Source organism: Camarhynchus parvulus, chromosome Z (genome assembly GCF_901933205.1).
Source record: "Camarhynchus parvulus chromosome Z, STF_HiC, whole genome shotgun sequence".
Taxonomy (NCBI): Eukaryota; Metazoa; Chordata; class Aves; order Passeriformes; family Thraupidae; genus Camarhynchus; species Camarhynchus parvulus.
In genome coordinates this window covers 62,452,817-62,473,048 of record NC_044601.1, presented here as the reverse complement: position 1 = coordinate 62,473,048, position 20,232 = coordinate 62,452,817, and the positions used below count along the sequence as shown (strand labels likewise).

At 40.1% G+C, this 20,232-nt stretch overlaps 2 protein-coding genes across 6 annotated transcripts in view; one reads left to right on the top strand and one right to left on the bottom strand.

Annotated features, from left to right (window-relative positions):
• Positions 1-20,232, bottom strand: part of UBAP2 (ubiquitin associated protein 2) — a 91,356-nt gene that overhangs the window by 16,493 nt on the left and 54,631 nt on the right. For 2 of the 5 annotated variants that reach the window (XM_030969353.1, XM_030969355.1), the window contains 12 exons: positions 19,555-19,622; positions 18,310-18,499; positions 17,428-17,641; positions 15,725-15,996; positions 14,573-14,751; positions 13,277-13,484; positions 12,146-12,185; positions 9,436-9,619; positions 6,867-6,933; positions 5,987-6,182; positions 4,632-4,723; positions 3,686-3,736 (listed from right to left, as the gene is read on the bottom strand). In XM_030969353.1, the coding sequence (XP_030825213.1) occupies positions 3,686-3,736; positions 4,632-4,723; positions 5,987-6,182; positions 6,867-6,933; positions 9,436-9,619; positions 12,146-12,185; positions 13,277-13,484; positions 14,573-14,751; positions 15,725-15,996; positions 17,428-17,641; positions 18,310-18,499; positions 19,555-19,622 (1,761 nt within the window). The remainder of the gene's footprint in view (positions 1-3,685; positions 3,737-4,631; positions 4,724-5,986; positions 6,183-6,866; positions 6,934-9,435; positions 9,620-12,145; positions 12,186-13,276; positions 13,485-14,572; positions 14,752-15,724; positions 15,997-17,427; positions 17,642-18,309; positions 18,500-19,554; positions 19,623-20,232) is intronic. The other 3 variants (XM_030969354.1, XM_030969357.1, XM_030969358.1) reach the window with 2 other exon arrangements.
• On the top strand, positions 815-1,387 carry LOC115915722 (interferon-like). The gene has a single exon (XM_030969359.1). The coding sequence runs from the start codon at positions 815-817 to the stop codon at positions 1,385-1,387; it is 573 nt and encodes a 190-aa protein (XP_030825219.1).

Sequence of the window (20,232 nt, the reverse complement as noted above, 5' to 3'; positions counted from 1 at the left end):
CCTGTGGCCGCCTCATCCACTGAGGCATGGATCTCCAAAGCGGACCGTCGCTCCACGGCCACAGCCATCGGAGCAAGCAGGACAGTAAGAGCAAAGCCCTTCCCTTGCGCCGACTCCCTCACTGAGCCTTCCTTGCCTGCCTTGCTGCCCGCTCCTGCCAAACACAGCAGCTGGAGCGCCTGCCTCCGTGCAAGGACACACTCAGGCCTCCAAGGCCCACGTGCACACCCAGCCCCTTGGACGCTTCCACTGCCTCAGGCCATTGACCCCGGGAGGGGAAACGCCACCTCCCGCCCACTGACATCACCGCACATGCCTTGCAACCACAAAAGGAAAACAGTGGCTAAGATGAAAATAAGGTCAAGTCACCAAGTGAAAGGAAAAGTGACCACAGCCACCAGTGGGGCTTTGCAGGTGGAAACCACGCTTGGGCACAAAGACAGACTCAGTAGCACAGCACGGACCGCACAGCTGGCCCGGCAGGCGAAAGGGAACAGCCAAGAGCCCTCTCTTCACCACACCTGACAAGGACGCCTCCGAGGCAGAGCTTTCGCAAGCCCGGCACACCGCTGCCGCCACAATCCCCAACCACGGACACCCCAACCAAACACTTCCCCAAAACCTATACAGCCACACGTCCAGACTGGAAACTACAGGCGGAAACTGCCGGTAATCAGAAAGCGATGAAGGGAAAGCTGCCTTGCGTACAAAGGCGCGCACCCGGGGGCACCCCAAGCACAGCCACCGGCAGCACCAGCCAGCCTCACCAGGCTCCTCCTGCCCAGCAGCGCCCCACAGCACCCACAGACTCACCATGGCTGCGCCCACAGCCACACCGCCACGCCTGCCGCACGCCGCCCCGGCGCTCCTGCTCCTCCTCACCGCTCTGGCCAGCAGCCTGGCCTGCCAACACCTCTGGACACACGAGGACACCTTCCCCGGCGACGCTCTCCGCCTCCTCCAGGACGTGGCTGTGGGCCACACACAGCCCTGCCACCTCCAAGAGCCGCCCTTCTTCCCCGCCACCCTGCTCCACAACAACCTGCAGCCGCACCAAGCCGCCGCCACCGCCCTGCGCATCCTGCAGCACCTCTTCCACACCCTCAGCTCCAACAGCACCCGCCAGCACTGGCCCAGCCAGGCTCGCAACCACCTCCTCAACAAGCTGCAGCACCACATCCACCACCTGGAGCAATGCCTCCCCGACAACGCCACGCCCTTCAAAGGACCACGCAACCCGCTGCTCGCCATCAACAAGTACTTCAGGGACATCCACCTCTTCCTGCACGCCCACAACCACAGCGCCTGCGCCTGGGACCACGTCCGCCTCGAAGCTCGTGCCTCTCTACAGCACCTCCACAACCTCACACGCACCATGCGCCGCTAGCGCCAACACCCACACACCCAGCCACACCTACGCCCCAAACCCACCTCCAACCCCACGCCTCCTCTCACCTGGGACCACAGACAGTAAAAAAAAAAAAGACAGCCACGCGCTTGGACCTGGTTCAGGGGGGGTCTTTTTTACGAGGGGTGTGGTGTTTTGACCTATTTTTTTTTTTATTACTTATTTCTTTTTCTTTTCTCTCATTCACTTTTTTCTTCCTCTTTCTTTATACAACTTTAAAAAAAATAAAAACCTATGCCAATAACTTTCTATGAAAACAATCTCACTAAAAGAGCAAACACACCTTCTTTGAGAAAAAAAAACCCCTCTCCCCAAAACACCAACAAAACCTTCCTCACTTTCTTTTCCCATACCCTCCTTCTCTCTTACCAACACACCCTCCCCTATCTAAAACATTTTCAATTTTAGGTTATTTATTCTTTTTTTTCTTTTTTTTTTTATTTAATATAATAAAGGGCAACAGAAAGGGGGGGGAGAGGGGGCTGAAAAGTTACACAAGAGGGGACAAAGACAAAAAAAACACAAAAACAGGTAAGGCATAAGGAGGGGGAAGAGGGGTTAGTGAGAAAGGAGGAGGGAGGAGAGGAGACTCCCTTTATCCTCTTAAAAAATAAAAAGAGCAAAAAAAAAGAAGAAGGAAAAGAAGTAAAGAGAGGGGCATGGGATTAAAAATGTAATTTAAAGGGTATTGTAAAATCGTGAGAAGGCCATTGAAAACACATCTTCACCTCCCAACACTTGAAAATCCGGGAAGCGTAAAGGGTCGTGGGGAATGGGGTTTTGGGGAAGGGTTTCCTTCTTCCTTTCCCCTTTCCTTACAATAAAACACTTTTAACCTTAAACTCATAATACTTCTTGGGGGGGTTTTGGGGGGCTGGGGGGACAGAAGGGGGGAAGGGGGGGAGGGGGGGGGGGGGGGGGGGGTGGGGGGGGTGGCACGCCACAGCGCCCCCTCCCCCCCCCTCCTCCTAACCCCACGGGGGGGAGGAAGGTAGGGAAAAGAAAGAGAAAATCAAGGCCGGGGAAGATAGAGGGGGAGGGGGGTGTTTTGTCTGTCTGTTTTATTTTATTTTCTTCTTACTTACCACCTCTTTTTCTTTTAACACATGTAAACCCATCCCCTCAATCCACCCCCTCTTTCCCCTTACCTAAAACAAAATATCACTTTCTCCTTTTTCTCTCCCCCCCAACACCCCTCAGGATTTAGATTCTATATTTTCTCTTTACTAGGAGAGGGGGGGGGGGGGAGAGAAAGAACTTTAACTGCATCACTCACCACTAAAACACTTTTTTAAAATGTTTTCTCCTTCTCCTTCTCCCAAAAATTTTAAACCTTTTTTCTTCTTATTACCACAATGATAATTCCATGCATTTCAGTTTCAACTTCTTCAACCACCACACCTTTTTCTGGTAATTACTTTTTTTCCTCTTCTTTTCATTTGTATATTAAGTTTTGTATTTTAGAACGACTTTTTTTTTCTTTCTTTCTTTTCCCCACTTTTTACCTTAACTTTCTCTCTCTTCACACAACCAACCAAAATATAACATATTGTTCTTTTCCCTTACTTTATCTTATTCCTTTACTCTTCTCTTATCTCTTCACTCTCTACTCCCCCTTTCTTTCCTCAAAAAAAACACCACACTACTCTATTACTTTTCTCTTTTTCTCAACCAACAACCAACCCCCTTTCTCTCCTTTTTCTAATAACATTTCTAAAAAGAAAATTATTTTTTTTTATAAAACTTGGTGGGCCCCTTTTTTATATTTTATAGCAAAACATACCTTAATAAATAAAATTTTTAATCATAAACCAAAAAAGAAAAAACTTTGTACACTCTCCCTCCTGCAGCTCACCCACATTTGTTGTCATGATGCATATGCAAAGATCTATACCTATGACCACATCCAAAATCTCAGATACACCTACTGGCTACCAGCTTGTGTACTTGCTGTTCAACCTTACCTCTTGGTAAAAGAAACACTTAGGACTTCAACTAGATTAGACAAAATGTCATAATGCTGCTACAAAAATTAGACATTTCTCCACTCAGGAGCACAGAGTACACTTCTGTCTATTTAGAGATTTTGCAGCTGGACAAATGCATGATGCAACAGTTGTTCTGTATCAATTTACACAATCCTTGTATAAATTTCAAAAGAAAGAATACAGAATACAAGGAAAAGCTCTTAACCACTGTTCAGTGAATCAATTTATGTGGCACAAATGATCAACAGTGAAGAAAACTTCTTTAAAATTAAGTAAGTAATTTACTTACCATTGGCAGTCTGGATTGAAGCATCTGGAGATCATCATAACCATAAATCTGCTTAAAGACAGATAAAAATACAACATCATTATAACACTTTTTCTGATGCTGATCAGTTTGGGGCTTTGAGCTGAGTTTGACTTAAGCCCAGTCTGTGTTAAAGGACTACAGCCGTATGTCGCATTGTGCTATCATGGGGCACTGCAGCATTTCAAGGAGAGTAGAACTGAAGTTTAAAAGGCTTGTCACTCTGATGTTGTTTCCTGGTGACAATGTCCTCTGAGGAGAGTTTGACTGTCCCATCTTCAACACAGTTTTCACAGACACATCATTCCTGAACTTATGAAAAATCTACCGTGCATTCAGATTTGGGAGTAAGAACAGCCCTCTTTGCTGTAATCATTACTTCAAAGAGCATTAAGATTAAAGAGTTGATGACTTGACCACAACACAACCTCCTGGGTATCTCCTCAGATTCAGTTTGATACAGAAAAGTTACTGATATAAGGTTCGGATTCAAAAAGCAGATAACCAAAAATACATTGATGCTGGTCAGACATCAAAAAGCTATGTGCAGTCTTTCAAATCATGACTGACAAGCACATGTGTCCATGGCACATTTCAGTCACAGCTATGGCAAATCCATTCCAGTAACACAAACCTAAAGGAGCCTAAATTTATTCAAAGGGCCAAAAACCTGTTAACACTGAAAACCACAGCCACACCCATGTTTAGCTTCAACAGCATCAGATCAGGTCTGTAGCAAAAGCTCTGCAGTTTACAATCAACAGTAAGCCTCTACTGAACATACTTCAGATGTTCTTTAGCATTTGAAACAAGAATTCCAGGTGTAACATGTGCCACCAGAAATGACTTGGCATAGACAGTAGCAGGTCTGGAGGGCCCACTTGCGCCAAGGGCTAAGAAATCAAAGAGAAACAATGAAACTGCTTACTGGGTAGGCAGGCAGAAGTCCTCCAGGTCCCACAATATACTGGTTATGCAACAAGGGTGGTACACCTTGGGGCAGGTTTGGGGGTGCTTTGCCTGTAGAATCAAAATACAGACACTTTAACAAGCCTTGAGAAAAGAAAAGGCTTCAGCATTGAGACAAGATAGCTCACAAGCTGCGGCAGGTGCACCATCTTAGATTATAAAGAGGAGATTTCGTGCTGGTTGATGAATATGTTCAAAATAGCCTGAAGAGTTTAACCATGCCTCAAGGGAGGGAAAGCACAGGCTACTTTAGCCTGAAAACTGTACTATCATAGAATAGCCTGAATTTGTCATTTACTTTGTCCAAGAGGATTACAAGAATTACAAGAATACAAGGATTACAAGATTACAGAACTTCTCTTTTGCTCAGTTCTTTCCTGAAGGCAAACTTAGAAATTTTTCTCAATCTGAGAGAGCAAATTCTCTTCTTTCATTTCCTGCTCTGTCAATGCATTCCCTTTATCACCAGCAACAGACTGGAAAGCACTAAATGTTGCCACCAGCATGCTTTCTGTGGGTGACTTACTACAGCTACGAATAGCAAAGAGAAGACTGAAATGGTTTCAGCTGCCTTCATGAAGCAGTGCTAGGAAGCAGAACAGTAAAAGAACAATGCACTTTGGCCAGTTATAAGACACTTCATTTACAAGCTATAGAAATGAGAAATACTTCTGTAACGAAGCCTGATCCTTAGTAATATGTCACTCACTTCTATCTAAAAGATTTCCTTTTAGCAGTTCAGGATCAGAGAAGAAAGAAAATTTAGCATCACTTCCACTTCAGTGCAAGAAGCCTCCCAGCCCTCCTTCTCCATGGACCCTCCTTCTGAAGTGTTATTTGCTGTGCAATGACCCAGACATTTCTTTACTTTCTGTGGAAGTGGTAGTAGGGATGTGACACATGATAATGAGGACACAGCAGTATATTTTGATACTGCCAAATGAATTCAAGTCACAGAACAGCCTGAAATTAAAGCTTATGCGAACTCATAGTCAGGAGCTGATCACAGCTTGGAATACAAACTGGGTGAATTTTCTAGCCCAAGACTTCCTAAGTCAGAACTGCTCTGATGTGTATTTATAAAGTTCCTTGGGGATGGAATGTGCTATATAAATGCCACATAACACCCTAACAAAGATTTCAAATACATAAAACCAGGCAACTTTATTTCAGAAGCCAGCAAATACAGCATGCTGGAAATGTCAGTGAACAGTGTGGACTTCTTAGCGTTGTTATGGCGAGTGAGATGCTCAACTGACAGCCCTGCTGACTGAAATCCTCTGTCTATCCACGTGATCTGTCAATATTGCCAACCTGAAGACACTAAGGGAGCTGCCCGTGTGGTAGCAGCTGGTATAGACACACTGGTAACACTCAGGCCAAGGCTGTTTGTAGTGTTCATACTGCTTGCCATGCTGACAACCGAGGAGGTGGTGCTAGTGGCTGAGGTTGAAGCAGTTGAAAAGGTTGTTGAGGGCTGGAGCGAAGTTGTGTTCTCAATACTAGCGTGCTAGAAAAGGAGACAAAAAGAATGAGGATCACAGAGCAAATAAACCACAGTGGAAGATGCTGGGAAAAAGGGAAAAATAAAAAAAAACAACAACAACAAAAACTTCTAAAGTAACAGCAGCACATGCAAAAGATATGCATTACCTATGTACCAAGCAAGCAACTAAGTTGCATGCTTATGATGCTTCAGTGATTTAAAGAAAATTATTGTATGAGAGCTAAACTCAAATTGCCATACCATCACAAAATTATAATACAGTAACTCAAACGTAACATATATCATTCCATCAACTGTATTTTGTCAGCAAACCTCTCCAGTGCCGACTGCTAATAGTCCACATTTTGGAGACATTTCAGATTGCCACTTTGAAGTTTGTTTTTGTTTTGTTTTGTAATAAACTAGTTATAAGCAATTTTTAAAAAATTTCATCCCCCTTAGCTGGCACGACAATTTCCCTCAGCTGTGTGACTGGCAAGGCTCTGTCATAGCTATTCCTGATCTAGTACAAATACAAGTGGTAATCACTTTTCCCCCACTAGAGGGCTGACAGTCCTTCTTCCCTGAAGTAAGGCTCTGCTTAAGGGTCTTGGGGTTCTGAGACACATCCAACTTTAAGGGATGTTCCTAATTATGAGATAAACTGACTATTTGCCAAGCACTTGTTTCAATACTAACAGCACTTACCACATGTGATGTGCCTGAAGACAACACTGAGGCAGGAGAGAGGCTGGTCTGATGATTGGAAAGGGAGCTGGAAGGAAATTGTAAAGAATTTATAAAATTAATTTTCACTTTTAACAAATACAAATATGCAGTAGGGCATTAGTTAAAGAATTATAATTCTAGGTGTGTGTGTACACCTACAGTAACAGAGTAGTTAAAGAAAAAATTACATATAAGAGTGTGTGTATACATATACACACACACAGAGAAATGTATATGTGTCTGTATGAATACAGACACCTCTACAGGCACTTTTTCCTTTAATTAGTACCCTACTACCTTTTAGTGAAAAAAATCAAGTACAGACTCATTATTATTAATGAGAAACATCTAAAACACCATTCAGATTTTCCAATTTATGGTATATTTAGAAAAGTGTAGTTGCTTCAGGAATCAAATAGTGATGACTCCATGACACATGAAGTCCAAAATCAAAACAAAGTTCACACAAGCACAAGCCTGGTTTCTCATTCTTTCTCTGCTGCTGCTTACCATGGGGGACAGGTTTAAAGCGAGGCAGTGCTTTGGTTTGACTCACTGTGTTGTTTCTCACATTTCCAGTTGCACAACATTAACTCAACCAATTTGAACTGCAGGGTACTTGCCCCATAATTCATCCAGAGATCTTCAAATGTCTCCCTAAAAGGTGACTGAAACTGGCATTTGAACATTCAAACTGACGAGTTATACTTTATATTTGAGGTCAAAAATGTAACCTACTGTATATAGTATGTAATAAACTGAACCAACACAGAACAAAGGTAACCAAAATGAAGATATAAAACATGTGTATAGACTGGTGCTCAAAAAAAACCCTCATTACTAAATAAGAAGCAAGAGAGATCCTAACAACAAAATTAGTTTAGGGCTGTCTACAGAATTAGCCACAAGAAAACACAGTTTTCATACCAAAGTTGACAGCTTCATTACATGACCTAATTTAAGGGCAAACACTTCTGGTAGCTCTTCAAGGCATGGGCCCAGAATAAACTTTCACAGTTTCATAGATTAACTTTCAAAACTGTCCCCCTTCTGCAGGAATTGGAACAGCACCACTTCAGCAAGGGAAAAATAAGAGTTTTACACCACTCCCTCATCCACTCTTCCCAGCTCTTTTGATAAGTCTTAATTCACCATCTGACCTATGGTAGAGACACAGACAACAGACATCAGCTCAACCAAGTCAGACACATTTTGGATTTCAGGCATCTCGAGGATAGCTGAAACTTTTTATCTGTCCAACAGCATCGAGCCCCAGCTGATTTCCATCCGTTTACACAGCCTGTCAACAAATCATTGTGGGGAAATGTGACCAATGTAAAGGGAATTGCTCTTGTTTGACATATTTACTATTTTAGTCAACAAAAAAATACTAGAGTGTTAAAAAAAAAAAAAACTATGTCCTAGCTGTGAAACAGGAAAAACAGTCCCTGATATCCCAAATCAGTTTCTTGTATTAACAAATATAATACAAAGGTAAGTATCAAAAATGTAACTCAATCAATATCGCTTCAGGATTGTCACCCTGATGTCTTTTTTGGGCTTCCTTAAAACCAGAGGTCAGACAAAATTAAGAGAATAAAAAGTGATGATATTTATTGAAGGGCCTTCAGGTACATTAAGAGCAGATGAAGCCTCCACAGGGGCTACACCCAGATATGGATGACCAGTCAAGAGTTCTCACACTTCTGTAAGTTTGGTCCATTTGCATATTGGTAGTTAATCTTTCAATTACAGCTTCAGGTAATGAAGTGATTTACCCCATGTTTACTCCCCACCACCTCACTTTTCTTTATACTTTCCAGGGCCTGAGACAGTAAGGTGTCCTTGAATCCCAGACCTAGAGAGGAATTTTTTTGTCTAACCAAAACGTGAAGACAGTAGTTAATACTCTATAAGGAGTTTAGAGTTATACACTAAAGAACTGTAGGATTACAAATAAGTGAAAAATACAAAAGCTAAAATCCTAAGGCATCAACATAACTGAGGATGTAACAGGCATTCAGAAAAACAGAGATACAGTGCAAATGAGCTGAATTATGCTAGATGCTTCCAGGAACATCAAACTAATATTTTGAAGTATCTTAAGGAAATATCTTAGAAAAAGAAAACACACACAGTTTGCCTGTGAAATTATTTCTGGGTTTTAAGAAATACAAATGAGACTATGTTATTTCAAATTGACCATGTAGTAAATTGTTAAAGAAGAGTTTCAAACATAACACTGAACAAAACCAGCAGGCACAAAGTAGGAAAAATAAAGTGGGGGGAATCAATTTAGCTAGCATGACTGAAGCAAACCTCTTGAAACATGAAGTTGCATATGTATCATGAAAACATGAGGGCAGCAGCTGCTCTGCCATTAGAAGGCAGCCCAGAGCTGCCTTCTGTTCTCCTCTGAATCTCTCTCCTAATTTTGGTTTGCATAAGAAAAGGGACCACTGGTGCCTGCCAGCCCCATATGGAACCACTTTTACACCTGCCCTATCCTCAAAATGGACTCCCTCAGTTTACCTCTACTCTACTGTACCTGCTCAGCTGGGAGAGTGAGCTGCTGGCCAGATCACTGGACTGAGGCAAGCTGGGCAATGCTGCTACGTGCTGCGATGCTGAAGGCAGAAGCGAGGCCGTGGTAGACACCACACTGGGCAGAGAACCAGCTGAAGGTAGCGCGGGAGAAGGCTCTGTCTTAGGCGCTGCAACTGATGAAATAGCTGCAACAAGTTAAAAAGAGGCATTCAAATTAAAATTCTAGCATACTTGGCATCCCAGCCCAGATGGCAGGAACACAGTAGCATTCATCCCTTGGTCTGCAAAAATCTGACCATTAAGAACTGGTAACCATATCAAGCAATTTGGCTATGAAGGAAAATTCAAACACAACTGAATTACCATTTTTTCCCCTTTCATTATAATAAATTTACAATTATCACTGCTACACATTAGTAAACAACTGTCTTCTGCACTTTACCTGCCACTATGTGGATTACTAATTTATACTCACAAGTCATTCTAAAATTCCTTGCTTTTGGTTCAGCAAACACAAGTAATTTCTGCCTTTTCAAGGCACTGTGGAAATCTAGTTTCACCTACAGCTCTGCTTCTTCATTCAGACCTACACAGCACTGTTGGGGATGGAGACTGAGATCGCTGGAGTACAGGGGTAGATAACTTATCCCTTTGGTATATTCAGTCAAAAGTTTACTGCAGTAGAATGAAAAAAGTTACAATGAAAGGCCAGAATTGAGCACAGCATTAAGTATTTTTTATTGCTAAGGAGTTGTCAAATATTGACTCACTTTATTTAGATAATAAAAAGTGTTAGGTTTTATCTTACACTTTTTTGGCTACACAGATAAAAACTTGTTTATAGGATCGCTATACTGTAATAAGAGGCCTAAAAATTCTATTGCCAACATGATTCTCAGCTGTTTCACTTATTTCTATTCCTACAAAAAATAACAAAGAATTAGAGACAGGCACTCACCAATAAAACTCAGAAAAGAGTTGAGCCCTACCTTCTGCTGGGCCAGGTTCCCATACCACACCAGGGACCACTACCCAGTGGATCACCACTAACTTGTAATGTATATGAAGACACTTTTGGATTGGTCATCAAACAAAAATCAAATACACACTTGGAAGTTATATATTAGAGTTTGTTTACTTTATGGATTTGATTTCCTAGCTAAATGACCAAGGTCAGGTTGTGGGTTGCAATGGAAAGAGGAATTAAAAGGTCCTGGCCTTGGTAATAAGTATGGCCTCAAAGAGAAGGAAATCCAAGTGACAAACATGGTTATGAAGGCAGTAACTATATCATCTAATAACTCCTGGTAAAACTCATATATAAAAGGAGTAAATAACATTTAAAACTCCCAATAGAATCACCATCTTAAGATCCCCTACAAGATGCCTGAATGCAATGTGCAAGACAAAGAAAACCAGAAGACAAGTAGGATGGTCAGGAGTAAGACACATCAGTCGTACTTTGAATTAAGGATTTAGGAAACTCAAGATCTGGATATTAAAGAAGAACAGCAAAGAAGAGACATGAACAACTAAGAACATTATAGCACATACAGAAAGGAGAAAGTACTTATAAAAGTCAAGACAACTTCAAAATAATTTGAATGCATAAAATAGACTCAATGGAAGAAGAAAACAGAAATGCTCTCAAAGGAGAACTGGCACAGGAAAAGAAACTAGTAAAGCCATTACAGAAAACAAAAGTATTAAGAATACTCATATCTTCGTTTTCTGTAGAAAAAAGAACAGGTTCTGTAGTGAATTTCATAAATTGTTTAACTCTGTACACAACACTAGAAAAGTTCTTGTGTTGAAAAGCTGTCTTTGTATACTTGGAGCGTATACACTCCTGCTCCTTTAAATTCAACTTGGTACCCACAAAACACTGTCCCACTAATGGCCTACCTGAAGAGATGTTTAAGAGGAGGTTAGACCTAAAATTGAAGTGTTGGAATTCCAAAATATTTTAATTCACACTGCTGTCCTTTAAAACTTCCATGGAGCAGCACAAAGATCAGAAGAGTGAATACTATACTTTATTTTAACTCCCAAGTAGAGAGCTGCAGGCCTGGTACAGGTCCACACTACATTAGAAACAGGCCAAGATGAAGAAACAACACTTATACCACAGTCAATACTGAAGTATTGTTTGCAAGGTATTAAGAAACTCACAAGAGGGAATGTGTTTATCACCTTTATTCCCACAGGCTTCTAACAGGGCAGAGATAGAATTATACCTAGTGAGAGGTGCACTCAAAGACTTCATTTCACTACAGCTAAATGCTATTTCCAACTCAGCAGCTTCCCAACTCAGAACTGGAAGAACTGCTAAAAAATTTCATATTTATTTATAATTATTTAGTTGATATTTAATATTAACTAAATAATTAATATTTAATAATTTAATTAATATTTTATATTAAATTATTTCTGACAGGTAACAAAAGGAAAGCCAACAGCAAAGCAGCTTCTCTAATTCTAAGGTTGTTTAGGTTTGTAGATTTAATAGACCTGCCTTCATATTTCAATTGTAGTCAAGAAGCAAGCAGCATTTTATGCAAGCACACATAAAGTCAAATGGGTCAGTCATAAATTAGTCATGGAGAACAATATAAAGCCTTAAACCCAATGTCACTGATATGCTTGTGTGCACAGCAAGTAGCAAGGAACGAACAGAAAGTCCTGTGCTCAACCAAGCTTTGAAAACTTACTGTCAAGAGTTGCCTGTGTCCTAACACCACTGTGCCCGTTCTGTAAACAAAGAAGAAATGAATTAACAAATCATCCTAGAGGTATATTAAATGCTCAGACTGAATCACACATTAAACATGCTTCATGCAAAATTCTATATTCATACTAAATTGAACAACAAGGTAGAACATTAAATTTTTACTGCCTTTAAAAAAACTACATCATAAAGTTGTCTCAAGTGCAAGGTGTCCTCAACATAGAGAAACCCATACACTGCCCATAATACACCCATCAGCAGCAAACCTTCCCATGTACTGTATAAACATAAACTTCAGGTTCACACCAATATGAAAGAAGGAATTGCATTAACATATAGGAAATGGTTGTGCTTTTGATCTAATGTAACTCACAATTTTAACTATCCAAGTTACACAGAGACGCCAATTTTTTTCCATTGAAAGATAAGACTTGAGAGGCACCAGTTGTTTTTTGGATAACGCTGGAGTACAGAAGTGGATAGTCTATGCTTGATCCTCACCAGTACATACGAGCTAGTGCAGAAGACAAGTGTGACTGAGCCAACACATAACAAAGGCCAGAAGTAAATAAACTTACAAACTCTCACAAGTTCCTAAAACATTCAATAAACTCAGTTCTTTTAAAATAAACCTACATTCTATATACAAAGACAGCAGGTGTGTCTGAATCTCCCAAGAGATTCTTCGTCCTATATTAGATCTCTGCCTATGCTTATTAAAATAACACATGAAACTAATTCCCACTGGTGTTTAAATACAACAGAAAAGTAATACTGGAGGGGCCAAGAAAAAATCGCGATCCATTTGCTAGGTGCCATGTAAATTCAGTAAATAAAATACATTTGTAGAGAAACCATCAAGTTATTAGTTATGGCAAAATACCATAACTAATATTTACATACAGAGACAGTTCCTTAGCTTCAGGGAAGAAAACTCAAGTAGAATTTTAAGGGTCACTAAAAAAAAGTTCAAAAGACAATTTAAGATGTCAACACCCACAAAATCAGATGCTCTTATAAGCCAAATACAGTAATACCAAAAATGACTACACACCAAGAAAAGCAAAAACAAGTATTCCCCCTTTTCCAGGTCCTGTTTCTGTAATGAACTCACCGTAACTGCAACAGGAGTTGGTTCAGATGGAGCCATGGAGCTTTGGTACGCTATCCTGCTATGCACAGAGGTCTGCTCATAGGAGGAAGTTGTTACTGGGCTAGTGCTCTGGGATGAGCAGGTCAGACTGGAAGAGCTGATGGCAGAGGTTGTGTAGGTGGAGTCCTGTACTGTATTGGATATTGGCAAAGAGGTATTCAAAGGATCACTGGAAAAAAAGAATTATTTATCATCTTGGTAAGTATTTCAAATACTTTCATGAAAATATCAGCTTCTATACAGCTATCTAGAACGACTTGAAACACAGAAAAAAATCTACACTATTTATATTAGAAAATCTAAGAATGTAAAAAAAAATTATAATATTGCTTTGGTTGCCACTAATCACTGCTTCAAAACATCAGCTGCACTAAGCACCATTCACCTTCCTCATTCCAGCCCAAATAAGACAAGAATTTACACACAAGCACTTTTCAGTCATGTTATTTCCACCTTTTCCAAGGATAAATTAATGATCATAATCTTTCTTTTTTAAACAAGCAGAATCGATAAAGTTTGGTATATAATGAATAACAACAGGATTCTTTTTACAATAGAATCCTAATGTTACAAAATAAATTATGCAAAGAATTAAAAAATACTTTAAAACATGCAGGAATGTTTTATTGTCCACTTAGTTTAAATATCATGTATAAAACTACAAGTTACGTGGAAGTTCATTTCTATTAATATTTCTGAATTAACTTCCGGAAGATTTTTACTGATGCTGATTTTTCAATGAGTAAAGAATTAAAAGTGGTTTACTGGTCCACTGGCACTTATCATTGGCTGTTGTAGCATTTCAGTAACAGCTTCTGCATACAGAAAGCCTAGCTTCTTTTCTCATTTTTTCATCCTATAGGAGAATCAGATCTGTGACCTGGTGCTAATCTACTAACTAACACACATATATGGTAAAAAGGTCAATTCTGCTAGGTCAGTTGGAGAAAAACATGGATACTGAGTAACAAACCTCCAAAACACTTAAAAATCAAGGCAACTTAACATGACAAAAAAAATTCTATAAAGGATAGCTTATTAAAAAGTTATTTATATTCATATCATCTCCAGCTTCACATCTACCCGTCCAGGCAGATTTTGATTATCATTAGAGTAGAAAATTATCATTTAAGATACCGTCCACAGAAAACAAGTAATCATATTTTCTCCTTTCACTACATTGTAACCCTGTCATGATGTTTTTGGCACAAACTTGACCCCCACAAGAACACCTGAGAATGTAGGAGGGCAACTCACACATACTTTACAGATTTTGAATATAAGCTATTGTTGGTCGCCTGGTTGGTATTCTCACTGCTTGAAGTTGATCCAAACTCTGGGAGTGTAGGCTCTGATCCAAACTCAAGAGCTCCAAACTGAACATTTAACCCTGTCATGTCTGCTGATCCAGGCATCTCCACAGCAGAGGCAGGAATCTTAAAGGAAGAAAAGAAGCCATCATTCTTTTGCATGCATTGGCAACTTGAAATTAATCCACTGATTCTGCTCTAATCTGGAGCTGAAGGAGTAAACCATAATATTCCACAACAACAAAGTAGCATCTTTGTACATCACTCCCCCCTCCACCAATATTCATATTGTGGGTACTAAGTCAATCTAAAAATCACTCAGCAACAGCCATTTTCCATACAGAGCAACCAGCTATCTGCTTGCAAAAGATAGCACCACAATATTTTGGACCTAAAAACTATCCAGCTTAGTACATCCTGCTTCATAGATAAGAAATATACCAAGATCTTTTCTCTCCTTCTCCCTAGCAATTTATATAAAACATCTACCGAATCAAATCACAGAATCATTAAGGCTGGACAAGAACATGAAGACCAAGTCTAACTATTAAAGCCAGCACTATCAAACCATGTCTCTAAGCACCACTCCTCTTCACATCTTTCAAACAGTTCCAGGGATGGTAGTTCTCTCACTTACCTGGGCAGCCTGCTCCAGTGATTCACAACCCCCTCAGTGATGACATTTTTCCTAATATCCAATTTAAACCTTCCCTAGTGCAACTTGAGGCTGTTTCCTCTTGTCTTGTCACTTGTTACCTGGGAGAAGAGACCAATCTCCACCTGGCTACACCCTCTCTTCTAGAGAGTGATCAGGTTTCCCCTGAGCCTCCTTTTCTCCAGGTTGAGCCCCTGTCGCTCCCTCAGACCTGTGCTCCAGACCCCCCCCTGCTCTGTTCCCTTCTCTGGACATGCTCCAGCCCCTCAATATCTTCCTCATATGAGGGACCCAGAACTGGACACAGGATTTGAGGTGCAGCCTCACCAGTGCCCAGTACAGAGAGACAAGTCACTGCCCTGGTCCTGCTGGCTATGCCACTGCTGACACAAGTTTTTGTGGTTTTTAAGTTTAGTAATGACAAGCTATCACTCAATTACCCACCTTGGATGCTGGAGTTATCCTCCTTTTTGGTGGTTTTATCTGTTTCTGCTGGGTTTGATGAACAGTCACTGCCTGGTTATCCATAGAGATAGTGGGGAGCTGTAATATTTTGCTAACAGCTGTAGAGGTGTCTACTGGTGATGGCTCTCGGAGTTTTACCTGGGAGGAGGAGGACTCCAGCCCAGGAGGAGGAACAGGAACCACCTGCATTTGTTGCTGTCGTTGCGTCAGCTGGCTCAGAACTGGAGATGGCTCCGGCTGGGATTTAAAGTCTGGCCAAAAACGGAAATATCAAAATTAAAGCATTGAACTCTGCTCTTTATAGTTCTACTCTTTATGCAAGAATCTGGGTGATGCTTAATAGTTACGATTCTATAGCATTTGCCAGTCTTTTCAGACATCACGAGGGTTTCACATGGACCATTAACACTCTAACACTAATAAGGACAACAGTTGATACATCTTCTACCTTAAATAAACAGCTGTGACCAAGAATTATTTAGTTTTTTTCCAAAAATGTGAAAACAAACCTATCTACACAGTCACAGTATTACCACCCACAAGTCCTCAAAAACTGTTACAGATAATTTTAATCAAACACTTCAAGTTTCACTGTAATTAACTGAGCTGATATAATGTGATTACTTCCCAGGGGTAAATAGTTGTTGCAATTTAGAGGTCGTATGAGTTAGGATTCCCTTCCCCTGCAAAGAAGAAGATTAAAAAAAATTAGGAAGTCTTCTACCATCTCATAATAGCTGAGAATCAAAAAGATGCTGAACATGAACAGGTTTTTTCCCCAGTCTTCCCTTTCAGAGTTTTTGCATGTTGAAAGCCATGAGGTGACCTAAAGCACTGTCAAACACCACGGAGATCTCCAGCATTCCAGTGTGAAGGGATTTTATTCAGTTGGTGAAGTCCATTAGAAAGCATTAAAATGTACTTCTTTTTTTTTTTTTTTAATTTCTGCATGTCAAAGATAGTAATTGCTACCAATGGCTGCTTATCTACACATAAACATACACACACATGAGAGACGCAAGAGCTATCTTCTTCACAATGAGGATTCTGCTAGGAACAACACTACAGAAAATAAGTTTCTGTCATTCTCACTGTTGCAACTAATTTTACTCAATTACATGAAAAATTCATACAATTATAAATATACAAAACAAGTAACCCGAATCCTTCACAGCAAGCTACAGAAAGATCACTGAGGCGTGATGCACATTATGAAGAAATTACACAGTACTCATTCAAAATTCATGTAATGATTAGAAGAGAGAATTTGGGAAAAAACAAAATACAAGTACACAACTTTACACTCAGTTACAAGAAGCACAGGTACAATGAAAATAAGTATTTTCCAGTATCTGTTGAAAAACAGTCACCAACAAAATTCCGTGTAAATATTCAAGCACACTACATCAAAGATGTCACTACCTGGAAGGCTCAATAAATTTAAACTTGTAATGACATTTAGGGATAGGCTTAAGCTTAACAAAACTTAGTTTATTATATACTTGTGATGTTTATTACCAGCAAATAAGCACAACACTTAAAATGTTGCAAGTAATTGTATTACTAGAATTAAATTTTTTGAAAAAGTCTTTAATTAAAGTAATTTTAAACTATCATTGGCATTAAGGAATTAATGGCTAATATAAAGAGAAAGAGAGAAGAACCTGTGTCAAAGCACTTACCAAACTGACTGAGGACTGACGACTGAGTACTAGGTGTTTTTAGATCCCAGGATGATGCAGCAACTGTGCTAGTGGTGGCAGAACTGCTATTGGTTTGTTGAGAGGTAAACTGACCCAATCCCGGTGATTTCAATTGGTCCAAGATTTGGGAACCAGTAGAGTTTGCCAATTTAGAAGATCTGAGCTCTCCAAAGCCAGAACAAAGAACTGCCGACTACCAAGAGACCAAGAAGAAAAGGGGATGGAGCGGAGTTAATATTTTAACTAATAATTGAGCACAATCATAGGGTCAATGCCTACAGCAGCTATCTGGCAGCAACTGAAATCTTTTCAGATCTAGCTTACTAACAAATGACCACTAAAAACTTCCACTACTGTAATCACAATAATACTAACTTACTTGGACCTATGCATCTTAAAATATCATAGATTTACTAATAGTTGGACTGATTTTTAGAGAATAAACACCTCATCTCACACCCTCAAAATTTACTCAGAAATACGCATGCTTCCACAAGAAGTAGTTGAATATGTGAGTGGAAATAACACATCCACTTTCTGGCCTAAAACTCTTAAGTATAAACAAATTATTTTATGCTATATCAACAAGCAATGAACACATTTGCTCTCTAATCAAAAATTAATATAACTACTTTATGTAAATGCAGAAATAACCAACCAGCAAAATGAAAAAAGTAATTTTTTTTGAGGGGAGGGGTGGGGGGCTGAAAGGGAAGAATTATATTCTTCATTTTAATTTTTCAACAAATACCAAAACACTTCATGAAATGACCAGCACTGGAAAAGTTGTTTAACTTGAAATATTTACTCATGAACAACATTTAGAAAACAAAATATTTAGAAAGCACAAGATAGTTTTACCAGACTTTGAGGAGAGTAAGAGTTTACAGCACTGGAGCTGCCTGTTCCTGATGCCATCTGGGTGCTGTGCTGAGAATTTGTGAATACTAAGGCTTGGCCAAAGGTCTGCTGCTGGGGAGACTCAAACGAGTTGCCTTCTGTCTCTTGGGTAGATGTCACTGGCTTTTGAAGCAGTGTCACCAAATCAATGCTGTAAGACAAAGTGAAACTTGGCTGGAATGAATGAACAGTGATTAAACTTCAGTGACACTGGGGAAAGCACTAGTAATACTAAAGTTGCCATCCCAGCAACAGAATTATTACTGATTAGCAGTCTTTGAAGATGTTTTTTGTCTACCATACAAGACAGAAAAAGGAGCTTTTTGTGACTAAGCAACAAACAGAAAAATCCCACTCCAATTGAGTGGATGAACTAAAACATTTTCTAAGATAATCTGAGGGAAACAGAAAGAACAGAACAAAAACCACACGAATATACTACCTTTAAGAAAGAAATAAATATAAATTATACACCATGTGACACCATGCCCCATGCAAATCACATCCATATTATATGGAAAATTTTGCTGCAGTACAGCAGAATCAGGATATTTGGAAACATTAGCCTATCTAGTTATCAGATCTCACGCTATCCAACTACCAAAGCCTTCACTATACTTTAATGTGCTCTTCAGGAACATGAAGCTAATGGAAACAGCTGATTCCACAACATCATCAGCACGGCATTTGAAGATAAAGGCAAGCAAAGGAAGGCAGCAACTGACCTATTTTTGGTTCTTGATCTTAACCCCCTATCACCAGTAAAGGCTTGTAACTGTGATGTTCACCAGGGGACAATGGAAGCTTTCATTTAATACATCTGCCAAAGTGCTACATTCTGAACACTTCCTGCATCTACAAAGACAGGCGTTCCCATTTTCTGGACACTAAAGCCAGAGCTTCCCTCTCAACAGCAAAAAAATTTTTCTCCCCAGCTACTTTTCTTCCTGCCTGTAAGCAGTCCTGATGCAGAAGATGTGCTATGCTTACACATTTGGTAAGTTTGTCTCCACTTTCACAGTCAGAAATACATAACTCAGGAGCTCACAGAAACAACAATTTTCAAGCAGGGCTTTTTCAATTTTTAGATGACTTTGACCAATCTCTGATGGAGGTTTTACTCAATATTTTATGTGTGCAAGCTAACATTGCCTAATCAAGGAGAAGGTTTCTAAAGTATAGGAAAAACATGGAAGAAGAGCTTACCTTTGCCCAGGAGTCACATGATTTTCAGCTGGAACAGAAGATGCAGTGAAGACTTTTGTTTCAGAAAGCTGAAAAAGAGATGCGGGAAGAATTTCATATGCTCACATTTCCCTCCTGCAACATCTGCAGAAATTCCATTTTGGTCATGCACTTTCAAGATAAAAGTAAAGTCAAACTACCATTACAAACAGCTACTCTGAAGCTTTGCTTAAAAAGACAAAACACGTAGTTAAACTTCAGTAAAATCTTCTCCACAGAATCAAGTACCTATTTAATTAGAGGGCTGGGTTAGGAAATTTGACCTCCTGACAACACGCACCAGCACAGAACTGTACACTAATGTAACTACATCAGCTTGGGAAAGAGTTTAACTGAAATACACCAGTAGAAAGTAATTAATGTGACAGCCATTCTACCATCAACGTGCAGACAATTTATGACACTACAGAGCAACTCTGACAAATCTTATTGCACAAGGCTAACATATTGCACTGCTCCCACTCATTCCATGTATCTTTGCATCTGACATTTCAGCTCCCACCACCAGCAGATGCAGGTAAGTACAGGTAAGTTTAGTGAACCAGCATTCAAGTTTCCCTCTTGGCAGCTCGGTTAAGAGAGGCAATAACGTCTTCAACTGAGCGCTCTGAGAGCAGGAGCTGGGAAACTGTAATAAAA